The following is an 18845-nucleotide window of genomic DNA, read 5'->3' as shown; positions in this document are numbered from 1 at the left end:
AGTAACGTCCATTCAAAATCTTCGATGGTATACTCGGAATTTATAGCAGAAGTAGTTTGTGCAGCCATGGAATTTGAGATTTAAAACTCGACCGCTAGTAGCGCTTGTTAGTAAACTATTGCAGTAGACGTCACCACGTTGCGTCTTCACGTCCGTAATGATCCACGTCCATTGTATTCTCCCTTGTATTCTTTATCTGCAGGTGCATCATCACCAATTCTTATTATATATGTTGCCGACGTTGGTTGTATATAATATCAATCCATTCTATCACGGGCTCTACCTGCAGTATATGCGTGATCGAACTTACACCAAAGAAGGATTTGAATATTAAACCAGTTCGTGATGTGGACATGTGTTACTGTAACATGCAGAGATGCTGCATGGGCATCTGCCATTACAGAAGAATTATCTATCCTTAACAGTCAAAGCCTATTGAATTCACAGTTATGTATAGTTTTACCAGATCGCACAGAAACTGAGGGGGATGGAGAAGCAACTCTTAATGCCTTGTTGGTTACAGTGGAAAGGCTTACCAGTATTAGAGACTCCAAAAATGTATTATTGATGTTTTATAGTTTTGTATTTAGTTTTACCCTATTCTACCTTAAAAGGTCTTGTTTATAATGATTTCAAAATGTAGATATGTCATATTGGAGGAAAATTTGGTGAAATCTTGGCTGAATCACACATCTTAATTGTTCATCATGGAAGGTCAACAAAAAACCCATTTTGTTATTGGCCTAATGGCTCTGCTGTTCTTCCAACACAAAATAAGAATAAAAATGGGTCAGGATTGGAAACATATATTGAATTCATTACAACGTTATGCATTCAGGTATTTGTGATGTAAATCAAAGGATAATCATCTTTCAGACAAGTTATTATTTGACTGCAGTTGAAGGAAGAGGCACCGCCTGGAGTATGGGTTGTTTCAACTGATTTGATTCTTTCCGGTTATACAATGGAGCCTTTTAATTGGCCTATTCCTTCACCGGATGCACTAGTGATCACCCTGCAGTGTCAACATGGGGATGCAATTTATTGTGACTCAGTGAACTTGAGGGAACAGGAAGAGGCAATAGTGGATTCACTGTCATTTGTTTCACCAGATGAAGCCCCCACAGAATTAAAACTAAATATAAGTAGCGGAATCGTCTATCTGAAATCAACGGTTGCCAAGAAGTTGGTTTCTTTGAGCAGCAAATTTCCTTTGCATCGCTGTACCTATTTTGGCGAGGATAACGGAGCCCAAATTTTACAGGTAATGCGTGGTAGACACTTTCCTATGTAAAGCTTGAAAAGGTATAATTAGCCATTAGTACTAATAGTTGGATGATTGGTTCTTATTTTCAGTTTTCTTTGTTTTATGACCTGCTTGGACCACTTTGGATTAAAGACAAAAATGCTTATTTGTCTGGTAGTATTAACCAGTTACGTGATAACATTATTGGCATTATGAATGATGAGGATAAAGTTAAAGCTAGGTCAGTTTAGTTAAAGTACATGTTCTCCTCAACATTATAAGTTACCATCCCATTCTTGTTACATTTTCTCCATCTTTCTTCAGATCAATGCTTTGGGAGGAACTTCATGAATTTCAACTATGTACAACTCATCTTCCCCAGTTAAACTTCGTTAACTGGACCGCGCTTCCATTGGAGAAAATATTGCATCGGGATTCCGTATTTCATGCGTCTACCGATCAGCCGCCAGTTCTAAATTGCACAATTAAACGGAATGCGCCAGCCATATGCATAAACAGCGTGATCGAGCCAAACTTGTACGACAACGAGTTGGTAATGATTTCGTCTTCCATTCAATCTGTCCAACCAGACCGGTTTTTGCGATTGGCCGGAAGGGCCTATTTACTAAATACGAAAGTAGACATGGACGAGGTACTTGTTTTAAAATTTTGTTTACTTGCATTTTTCGTGTAATTTTTGGCGAAATTTCTTTGTTTCTAGATACCCGAGTTTTATTTAAACGACAACGTCTGTATGATTGGATACTGGATTCGCGTAGACAATGAAATAAGATTGGGAAGATCTCTTTTTTCGGCTATGGACATTCCAACTTTAGAATACAACCATCTGCGCGCAACTATCTTTGGCCTGGACTGGACTGGATTCTTTTTAAAGAAAGGCATTAAACCAGAGGACGTATGGGCACCAGATATTGGCGTTCATTCACTTATGACCGCCCGACTTTTTCCCCTGACCAAAGACGTAAATAGCTGGAAAGATCTTCTCTGGCTTCAAGACATCGATGGTATTACAGAGTCCCGACTCGAGAGCTGGCGTAACAACAAGAGATATTCGATGGAAGATTTTCACCAACTATGTGATCCACAAACTTCTCTTCGTAATCTCAGATTGACCAACACCACCGCTATTTTGGGAGCGATTTCTCGCTGGCCGGGTTCATTGGCCCCTTATTTTCGGCGGGCTTGTGCTGGTACGTGGCAGTTGGATGTTCAGCAGTTAGCTTATAACAGGATGTCAGTGCGTAGAAAAAAAAGAAAAACTAGTTAGCATTTCCTTTACAACATAAACAGTTTTACCTTTTTATACAATTATTTTTTTAACCGTAGAAAAATGGGCCGACGCCTTGCTGAGTGCCCTGGACCAAGCCGCATTAGAAGGTGAAAGACGTGATCTTCCGCGACTGTTGGCTGCTATTGCTGACCTGCTGGCATGGAAAGCTGGCCCCCTTAGTGGTGAACGCAATGGCCCTGCAACCAATAAAGAATGGACTCCAGCTTTTCGCCTTTTAGAGGTCAGAAAGCAATAATGTATTTTGAACCGTTGCATGAAATTACCGTTTCTTAAATAGCATTCCTTAAATAGCATTCCTTGCATGATGCTGTCCTTGCCTTAGCTCATCAACGGACTAAATGGTTAGCAACTCCAGAACTTTTGATCCGTGCGGCTCGTCACTATGATCGCACCGTCCATATTCTCATACGTGACACCGTCAAAAGTGTGCAAAACCATATGGTCAAGAACTGCGACATTTCCATTACGAACAGGCCATCATTCGGTATTACTTTAATGCATCAAAATGACAAAAGCAAAGAAAAAGCCAAATAATGCAAAATGATTTCCATTTCATTTAATTTGGCAGGTGAGTGGGTCGAGTCGGAATGTCCAGCTAGACTTGATCTTTCTGGAGGCTGGTGCGTATATAGTTTTTTAAAAACCTAACTCAAGTCGCTAATGAATCATTTCTAAATTGCTTAATAAGGTCAGATACTCCTCCGATTTGTTACGAGATTGGCGGCAGCGTTGTTAATGTTGCGATCCTGGTTGATGGAGAGGTATTATCATTTTTTTTTAGTATGATTTGCTGTTTTTTATTTGTTCATTTTGTTTGTTTTTCATTTGGGTTTTTTCCTTTACGTTCTTTTTCTTGTTTGGTTGATGTTGCTTGTTGCTTTCTTTTCGTAAACAGAAACCGATTGGAGCTCGAGGAAGAAGACTCGAAAAATTTCAACTTGTGTTGGTTTCTGAGGGTCAGTCAGAGCCACTGGTTATTTCTTCGATTGACCAATTAATGGACTATAATAATCCAACTGCACCCGGAGCCCTTTTAAAGGCTTCTTTAATTTGCGCTGGAGTAGTGCAAGGAGATTGTCATCAAGATTTGCCGCAGCAGCTCGAAAGGGTAGATATGCCATAGTTATATTAATCCAAATATCGTAGCAATTGTTTTAAACTCTTTATGTATTAATCCCGTGACCCTAATTTCCATACTTTACTAGACCTTGGGCAGTGGTTTGGAATTGCATTGCTGGTCCAAACTACCTACTGGTTCCGGATTGGGTACCAGCAGTATTCTAGCGTCGGCATTGCTAGCGGTTATTTATCATATAATGGGATACAAGTTTAACCGTTTACATCTTATTCACGCGGTAAAATCAAGACTTCCTTCTTATCCGTTCTTGTTGCAACGTGACTGGAATTTTTAATGGAAATATGGAATTCGGATTTTCCAAATGAAAATAGGTGTTGCATATCGAACAGCTCTTAACTACAGGAGGCGGATGGCAGGATCAGGTACAAATTTGTATAATAGCATTTCGTGGATTAGCTGTACAAAAAGTTTTCCTTCTGTAGGTAGCTGGCGTGATGGGAGGTTGCAACAGAGGCTATTCTTTTGCCGATCCCAATGTTCAGGTTCATGTCGAGAAAATTCAACTGTCAGAACAGTAAGCTATTGCAGTAAACTGTTTAGAAAAAAGCAAGACAAAGAATTATCTTAAAAATTTTAAAAAATCATTAAATTAAATAACCTAATTTTGTTTTCCCGTGGCAAAAAAAGGACCGTCAAATTCATTGACCAGCGGCTGCTTCTAGTTCATACAGGAAAGGTCAGGCTTGCCAAAAACTTGCTTCAGAATGTGATTCGAATGTGGTATGCGCGCAAGGAAGCAACAACCGATTGCTTCAATCGGCTAATTGAAAATTCTTATGCATGTAAAAATGCCATTCTCCAAGGTAACTCGTTAACCATAATCAATTGAATATAGCATAAATGTCATTAAAAATTTATCATAGGGAATATCGATGAGTTATGTGGCGCAGTCGATAATTACTGGAAAGATAAAAAATTGATCGCACCAGGATGCGAACCCCAAATGGTAAAATGCTTGATGCATACATTGTCAGATTTCGTTTATGGGCAGAGTCTAGCAGGAGCAGGAGGTTTGTGGCCTTGAATCATCAGTATCATGTAGGCTGTAGAAATAATATTTCCCTGCAAATCCACCATTATAGGTGGAGGGTTTTACTATGGCTTCCTCAAGCGACCTGAAGACAGGAGCAGAATAGAAAGCAGCGTTACGTCTATCGAGGTAAACCAGTGAACGTTTAATATCTAGTGAAAACTGTAAATCTTATCGGTTTCGCTTCGCAGGGATGCCAAGATATGGTAATTCACAGAGCAACTGTTAACCTAACGGGTATCAGTCTGAAGGTAGGTGGAACTGAAGTATATATTCCGTAAGCTCTCTAATGCGAGTACCTGCTCTGCCCAGTACAATACTGAGAGTAAAAAATGCTTGATTATTCATATTATTTGAAATATATAATCTAAAATTTGACTAAGACTCAGCAACATCGTGCTTGAGATATATCCAAGTGTATTCCTTAGAATTCGTTACGGTTTATAAGTGGACCTAGATGCAAATGCAGATCAATTTAAATTCACGTAACGAAGTAAGCCGAACGACAAGACAAAACAATCAACAAATATCAAATCACTCGGTCCAATAAGTATTTCTCTTTCAAATAATCATGTACAATTGTGTTATATAGTCAAAAAGTTTTACGATATTATCAACGGTGTATCAATATCACAACAAGCGGGAGAGGAGTACTTCAAAACAGGGAATCAAAGAGTTTTCGATCCTTGTAGACGTTGACAAGAACACAACATGAAGTTGACAAGAAGCCCCTCTATTTGAAAGTAAAAAAATAATAATAATAATTTTAAGTTTCCCTTAAGAACTTAGAACAGCCCGTTCTTGGATTGAAGAGCGACAAAGTGGACAAGATTCCAACTGCCTCGCGCAGCCACTGCAATATCCTCTGTAATAGCAGAAAACAAATTTTAAGAAGAGCATGGAAACGGTGAAATGCTAGGATGCTTACTGGTGACGACATGGTAAAAGCGTTATGACAGCTGGGGCATCGCAGCATAGTGAGCAAGAATCTTCGTGGATGTTGGTAAGTCTCAATTGCTCTAGCTTTTTGGATCTAAGAAAAGAGTAAAAGTAAACAACAAAAACATTATTGTAAAAGTAGAAAAAAGTCAAAGTATGATCATAAAACCTTGGTAATATTATTTTTTGCTCTGGAGTCAAAAGTGCATGGTCGTTAAAAGCACATACGACGACTCCACTAGGTGCAAATTGAAATGGTTTGCTGCCGAAATTAAATTCGCATTGCTGAAACGACATGAAGCTTGCTGCAGCAAAGAAGCCACTTCTAAAGTTCGGAAGATTAATTATTAACCTTAGTATGATTTTCGAATTTTTAGCGGCAGCCGAATTACTTGGCAGATTTGAAAAGCTGCGAATTGGGGCTAAGAGCAACCCCATTCAATGAGAATATCACTTCCTCTCTATCGATATTCAGTAGACAACCGAGAATATCTCCGGGTTTCCATTGCTGAAGTGTATGTGGTATTGATTCAGCTTCATACCAAATCAAGTTGCGACAGCCATCGTACGCAATAGAATACTCGTCATCGCCAATGCCATAGCCTTCCTAAGCAGGGATGGTAGGAAGGAAGAGAGAAAAAAAAAAAGGAATTCGGACAATGAATAAGAATTCTTGATTTCTAATAGGAAAAAAAAAATACTTACATAATTTAAAAATTTGCTTGATTTTGTGGCCCACCCAATTTGCATGATTCCAGGTGTGACAATCAAAGCTTCATAATACCAGATACCGGCATCCGCTTGATATGTACAGCGGACACTCTCAAATGAAGAAGCATCGCAGCGAGCTTCTAGACCATTGGCGGCGATTTTTAAATATTCGCTTACATCTTGGCTATTTAACATAACATTGATGGCACTTGTATCTGTGCGTTCGTAAGTGAATGACCGGCCCTCGCTCACAACTGATACCCAATTAATAGATCAGTGCATATGCTGACAACTTGAGAATAACAAACTTACAGAGATTATCGAGACACCACTCAGAGCAGAATCCAACTTGGCGTTTCATATAATCCTCAGCCGATCTCCATTTCTCCAACACCAAAAGTGGATGCTGTGTTTCTTGATGGAATCTTTTATTTAGGGCAATCTTGTTTTCACCTAGAAATAGGAAGAACATCAAGGCAAACTACAAAAATTATGTAGCACCTCTTATTACTTGTTTGAGCAAATTTCTCAAGAGCAATCAATGAAAACAGTACTACAGATGGGTGATTTAATGGATCCTATATAGATAATATTATTAGTTTCAAATAAAATATGTGCAGACTTTCCTGGACTTACCAAGTTTGCAATAAGATAATCCAGTGTGCTATCAGTTAATAATGCTACACTTGTCGGTCCTGCTAGTTTCTCTGCTATGCAGCCTAAAGCAATACAAATATTCCTGTGGCGATTAGGATCTGATCTACCCCTTTTACTGGCTTTGGCTGACAGCCAAAACATCCTGGGAACTTTGGTTATTGAATCCTAGAAGAAATGAGGTTTTCCAGTTTAAAGAAAGCTTTCTTTATTCACAGCCATATGAAACTCAATAGGAACATCATACCTTTGCTGGTAAGGCGCAGTCATCTAGCACCAGTGTTATGACAGCAGGTCCAAGGGGCTCATTGATGGGAATTACATTTACCATGGAATGTAGTACAAGCAACCAACCATGACCTTTGTTAGAAAGGGCCTGGAGTCTTAGCATTGAAGGGGGTGTTTCTTGCTCACTGGAAAAAGTAAGAATAATTTATAAACAAACAACTACATAAACTAGCAAAAAAAAAATACTTTTCAACCAAGTTCCCAATGACAGCTAAAGTTTGTAAAACCAAGCTGTCAATGTGGGGTAGCATCCGCCTGAGATGAGAGGCTTCAGAAGCTGGTATGACATGGGAAGGAAAACTTCTGTCTCTATCAACAGAAATACTAGGCTGTAAGGGGCTGGGGACGCTGTTGGCAGTTTCGGGTTGAGGCACTGAAAAGGAGGGCGATTCCCCATCTTTTTCTTCACAACATAGGCATTGGCCCATTGTTAGCTTGTCAATGGAAAGTAAATCTGAACATGTCATCCAAAGGGGATTCCACTTTTCAAACATGAAGTATTATCTCCATTTTTTATTTATTTTTAGGGTGCATGAAACAGAAAATAGATCACTAAAGTATTTGATAGCTTTTAACAATTTTTCTAGTAAAATTCTACCATAATATAAATACGAATGGAGTTGGAGAAATCGGAATTAGTTATCGTCTGCTTAAATTGATGTCTAAAACGAAAACGAAGTCCAAACTAAAAAAAAAAATTGCCACTAGAGGCAGTGCTAGAGCGATCATGGTGAGGGCGAGACATCTTGGCACGGTTATTTGTATCAAAAGGTATTTTGCAGTTCCCGTCAGATGTCTTTTATTTTGTGAAATTTGTTGTTATGGTTGTGTCCGGCAAATTCACGTCTATTTGTCTACGTAGAGAATTGTGCGGAAAACATAAAAAACACAATTTTTTCTTTCGTTTTGTTTCGCTGAAATAGATGGAATTATCGGTCGCGTTGTAGCAACATTTTTTCTAGAGAGTACGTGGGTTTGTTGACAATTGATAATGTGTTTACCTGTTCCCCTGCTTACAATGTGGCTAATCTGAAATTGATTTTACAAACATTCTTCTTTATATAATGCAGTAGGGTTTCTATTAACCAGAAAGAATGGCGTCTGCCATAATGCAACAGTTCATCAGTGGGCTTAAATCTCGAAATGAAGATTCAAGGTTAAAGGCTGCCCGAGATTTACACCATTATGTAAGAAAATGAATTTTCTGTTACAAAAATGTTAATTAACAGTGTTGCACAAACATTTTTCAGGTGACATCTGAATTAAGAGAGGCATTACAAGAAGATGTCATTTCATTTGTGGATGATTTAAATCACCATATATTTGACATGGTCTCAAGCTCAGACGTAAATGAAAAAAAAGGTGGCATTCTGGCTATAGTTAGTTTACTTCAAGTAGATGTTGGGAATACCAATGCCAGGATGACCAGGTTTGCGAATTATTTAAAAAACTTACTCCCTTCCCAAGATGTTGTTGTAATGGAACTAACTGCAAGAGCACTTGGAAAATTGACTTTAGTAAGTTTTCATCTAACCAAAATGTATTCAAAATCAACTTTCTGCTTATCAAAATTTCGTGTGTATCCAGGTGTCAGGAAGCTATACAGCTGAATACGTGGAATTTGAGGTGAAACGTGCTTTTGAGTGGCTCAGCGGCGAGAGAAATGAAGGCCGCAGGCATGCGGCGGTAAGTTCAACAAAGATCAATTCACATCGTACAAATCCTGTAATCTTTGCTTCTTAGGTATTGGTCTTACGAGAATTGGCTTTATCTACGCCCACTTTCTTCTTTCAACAAGTTCAGACTTTTTTTGATGTAATTTTTTATGCCGTACGGGACTCTAAACCAATGATCCGTGAAGGCGCGGTTGCCGCTTTACGTTCTGCCTTAGTCGTGACCTCTCAGCGAGAAACTAAAGAAGCGCAAAAGCCTACTTGGTATTGAACGAACCAAATTAGTTCTATATTATATGTAGTTGGCAAGCCTTTTTACTAATTAGGTATAAGCAGTGCTTTGATGAAGCTCAACAAGGTTTCGAGGAACCATTGGCCAAAGATAAAGGACTGACGAAAGACGATAGGGCCCATGGATCTCTGCTGGTTCTTCAAGAACTCTTACGTTGTTCGAATGCAGAAGGCGAACGACTCCTTGCTGAATTAGAACAATTAAATTCGCTTCATTCGCAAACTGTCCAGGTTGAACAGATTGTACGTTGGATGCCAGGATGAATGTAAACATCGTGATTTTTATTTTCATAACAGGATAGTATGATTTCTACAACTTCTCGAGTTTTGCCCAACGGGGCAGTTGAGCTGATTAACACTCCCTCGCTCTACAACAACTTGCGCCTTTTACCGGGACATGTCGCTCAGTCGAGAATAGGCAGTGCGGTGTCACCGCTGTCAATTGTTGCACCTCAGCAGGTGACATGCACCATCGTTTTACATTAGCGTCCGTACCTTTAATCGTTTTACATTTAAATTGTAACAGTACCCAATAGTTGAAAGCGCCGCTTGTCGCCAGCTAACTGCCGACCATTTTGATGACATTTGTGCCAACACGCTTCGACACAGCATCTCGAAAAGTGTCCATGTACAGGCAGCCCTAATGGGAATTCTACCAAGGCTGGCTGCTTATGATCGAACGCGCTTTTCCGATAGGTATTTATGTGCATTTTCGTTTTGCGCGAGATTGGCCTTAGGATCTATTTATCTCATTTAAGAAATATTTTTAATTTATTGCTATCATCCTTAAAATGTCCTGTCCCCTTCTAAACTAGCTACTTACTTGTTGTTCTCAAGGTATTTAAATACCACCATGGGCTACTTGATGACGTGCGTAAACCGGAAAGAAAAAAATCAACTTGCCTTGATCACTATTGGCTACATTGCTGTTTGTATTGAAGGAGATATTGCTAAATATCTACCGGGTATCATTAACTACATTCGTACCACGTTACCTCATACCAAGGTACAGCTGCTAATCAATTGATTTTAGAGTGTCTCTTAATGAAATCTTAATCGGTACAATACTAGGACCCATCTACGAAAAAGCGTTCCACCACTCCCGACGTTGCTGTTTTTGTCTGCATGAGTTTGCTTGGCCGGGCTTTAGGACGTTCTCACCTAACCTCTGAATTCAAGGATCTCCTTGATCCCATGCTGTCTGTTGGGTTGAGCCCGGCTTTGACCACGTGCTTACGTGAGCTTGCCTTAAGAATTCCTGTCCTTAAGAAGGACATTGCAGAAGGGTTGTTGCGGATGCTTTCATTAGTTTTGATGCATCAACCACTTCGCCATCCAGGTATCTGTTTATAAATTAGAGCTTTTAGAGTATAGTTTCCCATTTTCACAAGATCCTAATTTATGCTATTTAGGAATGCCCAAACACCATATGGCACTCAATCCAGTTGCAATTCAACCCCTATCTTCGGCTGGAGACGACGTTAACAATACTGTTTTAGCGCTGAGAACGTTAGGAAATTTTGACTTTCAAGGTACTTTTAATTTGTACTTCAACGATTTTAATTTGTCTCTAAGTTTAATTTTACTTGTAGGTCAGCCACTATTACTACAATTCGTTCGCCATTGCGCCGATCACTTTTTGTGCAGCGAACAAAGGGCCATACGTCTTGAGGCTGTACGAACTTGTAGCCAGCTATTGAAGTGCGCACTCCAGGAGTCCATAAAATTAAAAAAGAAGCCGTTAAGAAGTAGCGGTGTCCGAGTTGTTTCTGCAACCGTTGCCGAAGTTTTAAGCAAGTTACTAACTGCAGCAATCACGGATCCTGACGCCAGTGTTCGATACTGCGTTTTTGCGAGCCTTGATCCCCACTTCTTTTCTTACTTGGCCCTCGCAGAAAATCTTGGTTCTATTAGTGTAGCGCTGAATGATGAAGTCTTCGAAATTCGAGAAATGGCTGTCTGTATTATTGGTCATTTGTCTTCGATGAATCCCGCTTATATCATGCCTGCGCTGCGGAAACTTTTAATTCAGTTGCTCACTGAGCTAGAGCACAGTGGAATGGGCCGCAATAAAGAGCAAAGTTCCAGGTTACTTGGTCGTTTAGTCTCATCTGCACCCAGACTCATCAAACCATATATGGAACCGATACTGAAAAGTAAATAACTTTAAAGTAGAGTGATATTGTAACGCCATAGTGATAATGTTTTCTATTCCAGTTTTGGTTCCAAAATTAAAGGAAAATGACCCGAATCCCGGAGTAACGATTGCTGTTCTTACTGCAATCGGAGATTTAGCTCAAGTTTCTGAGAGTGAAATGAGGCTGTGGAGCCCTGAACTACTCCCATTGCTGTTGGATATGTTGGCGGATTCTAGTCTTCCTGCGAAAAGGGAAGTAGCTTTGTGGACCTTGGCACAGTTAATCGAAAGTACTGGGTAAATTATAGTTTAGCAGTTATAGCTTTTTCGGTAAATCAATCTCGTTTGATTTTATGGTTTCTCGCCCACCTCTTTTAAGATGTGTAATTCAGCCTTATCAAGAATATCCTTCGTTGCTTGAATTGCTGTTGAGCTTCTTAAAAACCGAGCAACTTGTTTCCATTCGACGAGAAACCTTGAGAGTGTTGGGTCTGCTTGGAGCGCTGGATCCGTATAAACACAAAATGAACTTGGGTCATATTGATAGTCAGGTAAAAATTTAAAAAAATAAATACATAAGGCCAAACGCTGAAGTTGCACGGTCTGTCCAATACTTTCGTAAAATAGGGCGACTCAAGTGCAGTAATGTCGATGTCAGATGGTCGAGATGCAGATTCTCTGATGGATTCATCGGCAAGCGAAATGCTAGTCAACATGAATTACTCCAGCTTAGAAGAGTTTTACCCTGCTGTGGCTATTGCAACATTGATGCGCGTAGTAAAAGATCAAACCCTTTCCCAGCACCACAACACGGTCGTCACCGCAGTGATGTTCATCTTCAAGTCTTTGGGCGTTCGATGCGTCCCTTACATTAAACAAGTAAGTAAATTCGCATACACGTAAACACGATTTCGAGATTTTCACGTGCTCATATTTTCTAGGTTGTCCCTAGTTTTGTGAACGTCGTTCGTTTTACCCCATTAACAGAGGTTTCTCTGAAAGAATTCCTGTTCCAGCAACTTGGATTTCTTATTGCTATTGTTAAGCAACATATTCGCCCGTATTTGGATCAGATCTTAGATCTTGTGAAAGAGCATTGGACTGTTAATAGTCCTTTCCAAATAACGATTATCTTATTAATCGAACATGTAGCTATGGCATTGGGAGCTGAGTTTAAGATGTACCTGCCTCTTTTAGTTCCACTAGTATTGCGCGTGTTAACACACGATGCCAGCAAGGACCGCAGCGTTACCGGTAATCCAGATTCCTCTTTTTTAAAAAATTGTTTTCTTCACTGTGGTCATTCTCGTTATAGGTAAATTGCTTCAAGCGGTTCAGAAGTTTGGAAGCAATTTAGAAGATTACCTACATCTCCTCCTACCACCAATTGTTAAATTGTTTGACGCCATTGACGTCAACATCAATGTTCGACGTACCGCCTTAGAAACTGTGGATCTCATCAGTGACACGCTGGACTTGAGCGACTTTGCTTCTCGCATCATTCAACCACTTATTCGTTGCATCGAGAACACCAGTGAACTTCGACCAGTTGCAATGGAATGCTTAGCTTCTTTAGTGGCTCAACTGGGCAAGAAGTATTTAATATTCATACCCATGGTTCAAAAAGTCCTGAATCGGCATCGAATTCAGCATCAACGTTATGATGTGTTAGTTGCCAAAATTTTGCATGTAAGTAAAAACTATCGCTGTGTGACAACGAGGACGATTTTGTAATGCGTTTTTATTTTCACTTCCGACTCACCAATAACAGGGTGGCGGTTCCGTCGACGAAGAAGATTTATCTGCAGCTCGCCAACGAAGAGGAAATTCTAAAACGAAAGAAGGGTTGATATCATCAGATACTACTGCGGTCAAACGAGTGAGCATTTTATTGTCACATCCGTAAAGTTGGGTGTCACATAATAATTAACTTTTAATTCCATTCGTTAAGTTACACGTTGCCGCTAATAATTTACAACGAGCTTGGACAGCAACGCGTCGAGTGTCAAAAGACGATTGGCAGGAATGGCTTAGAAAGTTAAGTTCAGAAATGCTTAAGGAATCGCCGTCTCCGCCTCTAAGGTAAGCCCTAAGCTTGGAGTTATGGGAACATATAAAGTCATGCCGTTTTTTGTCACAGATCTTGCTGGGCATTAGGCCAAAGCTACATACAGTTACCGCGCGACCTGTTTAACGCCGCATTTGTTTCATGTTGGACTGAGCTAAGTCAACAACATCAAAATGAATTGGTGAAAAGCTTGGAACAAGCGCTACGCGTTCCAGACCTTCCTGAAATTACCCAAACGATTCTCAATTTGGCGGAATTCATGGAGCATTGTGAGAAAGGTCCTTTACCCTTAGATGCCAAGCTGCTGGGCCAAAGAGCGATGCAATGCAGAGCTTATGCCAAAGCTCTTCACTACAAAGAAGCCGAATTTCATGAATCGCCTACTGCTCAGGCACGATTCATTCGTTATCACTTCTAAAAGCATTATTTAAACTTCTTTTTTCTTAAGGTTTTGGAATCACTTATATCAATCAACAATAAACTTCAACAAAAGGAAGCAGCTGCCGGACTGTTGGAATATGCGATGAAAAAGCACGAAGGTGAAATCCGAGTTCAGGAGAGATGGCATGAGAAATTGCACGATTGGGAAAGAGCATTGGAAGCCTATAGAAAAAAAGAAATTAACCAACAACAACAGGAACCCGAATTAGTACTGGGCCAAATGCGATGCCTAGAAGCACTTTGTGAATGGGGACAACTACACACTTTGGCTGAAGCAAATTGGAAACAGGTAACCCCTCCCATCTACCAGAATAAGAAAATGAAATGATAATGTTTTCTGTTTCAGGTAAATGCCGATGTTAAGAACCGATTTGCTCGCATGGCAGCCGCTGCTGCGTGGGGTCTCGGAAAATGGACTGCCATGGAGGAATATGTAAACTTCATTCCGAAGGAAACCCAGGATGGTGCCTTTTATCGTTCCGTATTAGCAATTCACAGGTAGGTGAATGGGGATTAGTAAAACAAGTACTCTTTGCATTAATGTGTATTTTTAAAATTTATTATTTCAGGGAGCAATACAGCCAAGCTCAGACACTGATTGACTCAGCACGTGACCTTCTGGACACCGAACTGACGGCGCTTTCAGGCGAAAGCTACCAGCGTGCCTATGGAGCAATGGTCTTAGTCCAGATGCTTGCTGAACTAGAGGAAGTCATTCAGTACAAAATTCTTCCGGAAAGAAGAGGTCCTATTCGAAAAATATGGTGGCAACGCCTTCAGGTACCGTTCCATTCGTCCATGCATTTTGTTTTAAGCTCGCTACTAATATGCGACTTCCTTCTTGCAGGGATGTCAGAGAATTGTAGAAGATTGGCAAAAAATTATTCAAGTGCATTCTCTGGTTATCTCGCCTGAAGAAGATATGCGTACTTGGTTAAAATATTCATCCCTTTGTCGTAAATCTGGTCGTTTGGTAAAGCATTTCATTGTATTGTTCAATATTGTTTGATCCGTTCGTTCTTCAAGGTTGTGTTCGAATTTCATAGGCACTCTCACATAAAACCCTGGTGACTTTGCTCGGTACTGATCCTTCGTTGAATCCTGACCACCCATTGCCTACGTTACATCCTCATGTAACTTATGCGTACTCAAAACATCTTTGGATGTCAAACCAAAAAGAACAAGCTTTCAGGTAATTTGCTCTAGGTTTTTGTTTTATGTTGAACAGTAATTCTCTCATGCTTAGGTATGTAGGCAGTTACACCATTTTGTACAAGCCTCATTGCAGCCGCAATCACTGTCGTCTATTTCGACCACCCCTGTGTCCACGCCAGAGGAACCAGACCGGCAAGTTGAATTGGGGAAACTACTGGCCAGGTATAACTAAAACTATACAAATGTAAGCGTAAAATCCATTACGTTTGCTGCATCTCCATACCGTTTTCAGGTGTTACTTACGACTTGGTCAGTGGCAGGAATGCCTCCAAGGTATCAATGAACTGTCGATTCCTGCTGTTCTTCAGTACTACGCTGCAGCTACAGAACATGACTCAACTTGGTAAATTTTTGCAATGTTTATTAAAAGTTCCTAGTAAATATTTCGTTCATCAGGTACAAGGCATGGCATTCCTGGGCCTACATGAATTTTGAAGCAGTGTTATTTTACAAGCATCAAGGGCAAAATACTTCAGCTAATCATACGTTGATGGGAGATGTTAGTGCAAGCGGTGGACTGGTACAAATAAAATTCGGTTACAACTTCTTATTAAATGATTAATTATTGTTATTATTTTTGCAGACCGCTCAACACGTTTCGTCTTACACGGTGCCCGCTGTCCAGGGATTTTTCCGTTCGATTGCGTTATCACACGGAAGTTCACTTCAGGATACTCTTCGTCTATTGACTCTTTGGTTTGATTATGGACATTGGCCTGAGGTGTATGAAGCGCTGGTGGAGGGTGTAAGGACAATTGATGTCAACACTTGGTTACAAGTGATTCCTCAGCTCATTGCTCGTATTGATACGCAACGACAACTAGTTGGCAGACTCATTCATCAGCTCTTGATGGATATTGGAAAAGCTCATCCTCAGGTGTTCCACTTGTCATTCAAGTACCTAGGTTGTTTACCTTTTTTGTTTTGTTTTGTTATTTTAACAGGCCCTGATTTATCCGTTGACAGTGGCTTCTAAATCAGCCTTACAAGCCAGACATAACGCTGCGAACAAAATCTTGAAGAACATGTGTGAACATAGTCCCGTTCTCGTGCAACAGGCTGTAATGGTACGTGTACTCCTTTGTAGGTGAAACATAATTTTCTGCTAGATTAAAAACGTATTCGTTGTAAACGTAGGTCAGTGAAGAATTGATCCGCGTAGCCATATTATGGCACGAATTGTGGCATGAAGGGCTAGAGGAAGCTTCTCGGCTCTATTTTGGTGAGCGGAATGTCACAGGTATGTTTGCAACGCTGGAACCACTTCACGCAATGCTAGAGCGAGGACCACAAACCCTTAAAGAAACATCTTTTCATCAGGTTAATAAATAACTTTCCGTTAGGTTAACTAGTGCGTAGTTTTGGCTTCTTATATCCTCTTTTCATTGTTATTTTTGCTAGGCTTACGGACGGGAGTTGTTAGAAGCTCAAGACTGGTGTCGTCGGTACAAGACTTCACTGAACGTTCGAGATCTAAATCAAGCATGGGATTTGTATTATCACGTTTTCCGGCGTATTTCCAGACAACTGCCTCAGTTGACGAGCTTGGAACTTCAATATGTTTCACCAAAATTGCTTTTGTGCCGGTATTATTATTGTTTGGATACTACCCAGTGATAACTGAGTGTGCTCATTTCTCATTCCGTTTTCAGAGATCTTGAACTGGCGATCCCGGGAAGTTATGTACCCAATCAGCCCGTAATCAGAATATCGCAAGTTAACAGTTCGCTGCAGGTTATCACTTCTAAACAGAGGCCTAGGAAACTGTGCATCACTGGTAGTAACGGCAAAGAGTACATGTTTCTTTTGAAAGGCCACGAAGATCTTCGACAAGATGAGAGAGTCATGCAACTTTTCAGCTTAGTTAACACGCTACTAATTCATGATCCGGAGACCTTCCGTCGGAATCTCACCATTCAGGTATGTTCCCGTATGATAGAAAATAATAATTAATTCGCTTGTTCACGTTTTCTCCGTTTTTGTATCCATACAGAGATATGCAGTGATTCCCTTGTCCACAAACAGTGGTTTAATTGGATGGGTTCCACATTGTGACACCTTGCATTCACTGATTCGTGACTATAGGGAGAAAAAAAAAATTCTTCTTAATATTGAACACCGCATAATGCTACGAGTAAGTTACTTGATAAGATAACGCATTGTACCTTTGTTTTATCCTTTTCTTGTACGTTTAACGTCAACCCGTTTGCCTTGCTTCACAGATGGCTCCCGACTATGATCACTTATCGCTTATGCAAAAGGTGGAAGTGTTTGAACACGCCCTTGAGCATACACAAGGCGATGATTTGGCCAAAATTTTGTGGCTACGGTCTCCATCCTCGGAAGTCTGGTTTGATAGAAGAACTAACTATACAAGGTTCATCTCGTTGTCATAATCTAAGTAATTAAAAACCGTTTTTATGACTATTTTATTTCCATCTTCAAAAGATCCCTAGCTGTTATGTCGATGGTTGGATATATTCTCGGGTTGGGTGACCGTCATCCATCCAATCTGATGTTAGATCGTTTAAGTGGCAAGATACTTCATATAGACTTCGGTGACTGCTTCGAAGTTGCCATGACTCGAGAGAAGTTCCCGGAAAAAATTCCTTTCCGGTTGACCCGCATGCTAGTCAACGCAATGGAGGTAGTAACTCAAACCATACTTTCAGTTGCACTTAATAAATAATAACAAAATGTATTAATCTACTCTTATTAAGGTGACCGGAATTGAAGGAACTTACCGAAGCACTTGCGAATCTGTAATGGCTGTCCTCCGAGGAAACAAAGACAGTTTAATGGCTGTATTGGAAGCTTTTGTCTACGATCCTCTCTTAAATTGGAGACTGGTATTCATTCATGTACTGGCGCAAAATAACAATTACTTAACGCTTTACTTTTTCTTCAGGTTGTAGATAATGTTGCAAATACGAAAACCACCCGACGGTCAAAAAGCAGACATGAATCTTCGTCAAATAATAGTGCCCAGGTACATGGTTGCTGACGTAAGCTTATCTTTTAGGTACATTTAAAACAGTTTTGAAAATGCAGGGTGATGTGGGGGATAGCATGGAAATAACTGCAAATGCAGCAGCAAATTCCAGCAGTGTGTTGAATGCGGCCATCAGTAGAAGTAAAAATGACATAACAGAAGGTATTTATAACTTATGTTTTTTTCATATTGCCATTATTAAACTTGTCTTTCTATTTCACCCAACGTTTTTTAGCTACTGCCAATGACGGACCTCAACCGGAAATACTAAACAAACGAGCTCTGGCTATTGTTAGCCGTGTCCGTGACAAGTTAACTGGGCGTGATTTCCCTAATGAAACTGAAGGAACTTTAGGTATAGACCGACAAGTAGAGTTGCTTATTCAACAAGCGACTTCTCATGAAAATTTATGCCAGTGCTACATAGGCTGGTAAGCCGAGCTTAAGGAGTTTTTCGGATGTTGATAAAGATCAAATTTCTTTAGGTGTCCGTTTTGGTGAATACTGCGACAAAAAGGAAATCAGGTTTGACCGTTTACGGGCGATTTTGCTTCGTGCGTTTATGGGATTCAGTTGGAATCCTTATTTTTCAAAATTCCTTTAATAGTTAATTGTTGAAGTTGGAAAAAAAGGGAATACATTGTCATTCCTTAAACTTTTTTTTCTCTCATCTTTTTGCTTTGTTTGCAGGTTCAGTACCCTTCATCAGT

The 18845-nt window shown here is 40.1% G+C and overlaps 3 protein-coding genes across 4 annotated transcripts; 2 read left to right on the top strand and 1 right to left on the bottom strand.

Moving 5' to 3' along the window:
- The first annotated feature begins 145 nt into the window (after nt 1–145).
- Nucleotides 146–5126, top strand: LOC130692846 (L-fucose kinase-like). 2 transcript variants are annotated; one of them, XM_057515923.2, is made up of 18 exons: nt 148–558; nt 644–838; nt 899–1264; nt 1357–1487; nt 1571–1898; nt 1968–2457; nt 2594–2778; nt 2850–3042; nt 3127–3178; nt 3247–3319; nt 3454–3666; nt 3764–3913; nt 4008–4058; nt 4119–4210; nt 4324–4499; nt 4560–4706; nt 4779–4855; nt 4918–5126. In XM_057515923.2, the coding sequence occupies exons 1-18, from the start codon at nt 346–348 to the stop codon at nt 5005–5007; spliced, it is 3222 nt and encodes a 1073-aa protein (XP_057371906.1). In that variant the 5' UTR covers nt 148–345; the 3' UTR covers nt 5008–5126. The 2 variants fall into 2 exon arrangements, 1 of the variants encoding a protein (XP_057371906.1); XR_009001583.2 differs by lacking the exons at nt 4560–4706; nt 4779–4855; nt 4918–5126 and having other exon boundaries at nt 146–558; nt 4123–4210; nt 4324–4385.
- A 312-nt stretch (nt 5127–5438) lies between these two features.
- On the bottom strand, nt 5439–7980 carry LOC130692877 (RING finger and SPRY domain-containing protein 1-like). Its single transcript, XM_057515962.2, has 10 exons — nt 7505–7980; nt 7278–7443; nt 7013–7198; nt 6888–6954; nt 6689–6829; nt 6371–6630; nt 6058–6272; nt 5835–5990; nt 5655–5759; nt 5439–5591 (listed from the first exon to the last, which is right to left on the bottom strand). Exons 1-10 carry the CDS (start codon nt 7810–7812, stop codon nt 5504–5506), a joined length of 1692 nt encoding a protein of 563 aa, XP_057371945.1. The 5' UTR covers nt 7813–7980; the 3' UTR covers nt 5439–5503.
- A 182-nt stretch (nt 7981–8162) lies between these two features.
- On the top strand, nt 8163–18790 carry LOC130692872 (serine/threonine-protein kinase mTOR-like). The gene is given in 40 exon segments (XM_059494624.1): nt 8163–8283; nt 8389–8505; nt 8569–8835; nt 8906–9004; nt 9062–9255; nt 9318–9513; nt 9580–9741; nt 9809–9978; nt 10120–10288; nt 10354–10621; nt 10695–10814; nt 10875–11438; nt 11500–11716; nt 11799–11970; nt 12047–12298; nt 12361–12673; nt 12735–13108; nt 13191–13298; nt 13371–13501; nt 13560–14217; nt 14275–14426; nt 14498–14708; nt 14776–14901; nt 14975–15120; nt 15183–15305; nt 15376–15486; nt 15540–15663; nt 15727–16020; nt 16088–16210; nt 16281–16463; nt 16545–16729; nt 16796–17063; nt 17137–17277; nt 17366–17520; nt 17592–17790; nt 17864–17992; nt 18052–18132; nt 18195–18297; nt 18371–18566; nt 18621–18790. Coding segments are annotated over 39 exon segments (7593 nt in total). The 5' UTR covers nt 8163–8283; nt 8389–8412; the 3' UTR covers nt 18637–18790.
- Nucleotides 18791–18845: the final 55 nt, after the last annotated feature.

This window comes from Daphnia carinata, chromosome 3 (assembly GCF_022539665.2).
Source record: "Daphnia carinata strain CSIRO-1 chromosome 3, CSIRO_AGI_Dcar_HiC_V3, whole genome shotgun sequence".
NCBI lineage: Eukaryota > Metazoa > Arthropoda > Branchiopoda > Diplostraca > Daphniidae > Daphnia > Daphnia carinata.
This window is presented reverse-complemented; position numbering and strand designations above follow the sequence as displayed.

What these genes read in the sequence shown, in the direction of transcription:
- LOC130692846 (XM_057515923.2), top strand. Translation starts at nt 346, where the DNA reads ATGTGGACATGTGTTACTGTAACATGCAGAGATGCTGCATGGGCATCT. An exon ending in CGAAAGTAGACATGGACGAG is followed by an intron (nt 1,899 to 1,967) that starts GTACTTGTTTTA and finishes CTTTGTTTCTAG; the next exon opens with ATACCCGAGTTTTATTTAAA. An exon ending in GCAGCGTTACGTCTATCGAG is followed by an intron (nt 4,856 to 4,917) that starts GTAAACCAGTGA and finishes TTCGCTTCGCAG; the next exon opens with GGATGCCAAGATATGGTAAT.
- LOC130692877 (XM_057515962.2), bottom strand. Translation starts at nt 7,812, where the DNA reads ATGTTTGAAAAGTGGAATCCCCTTTGGATGACATGTTCAGATTTACTT. An exon ending in ACTGCGCCTTACCAGCAAAG is followed by an intron (nt 7,199 to 7,277) that starts GTATGATGTTCC and finishes CATTTCTTCTAG; the next exon opens with GATTCAATAACCAAAGTTCC. An exon ending in ATTATCTTATTGCAAACTTG is followed by an intron (nt 6,955 to 7,012) that starts GTAAGTCCAGGA and finishes TTATCTATATAG; the next exon opens with GATCCATTAAATCACCCATC.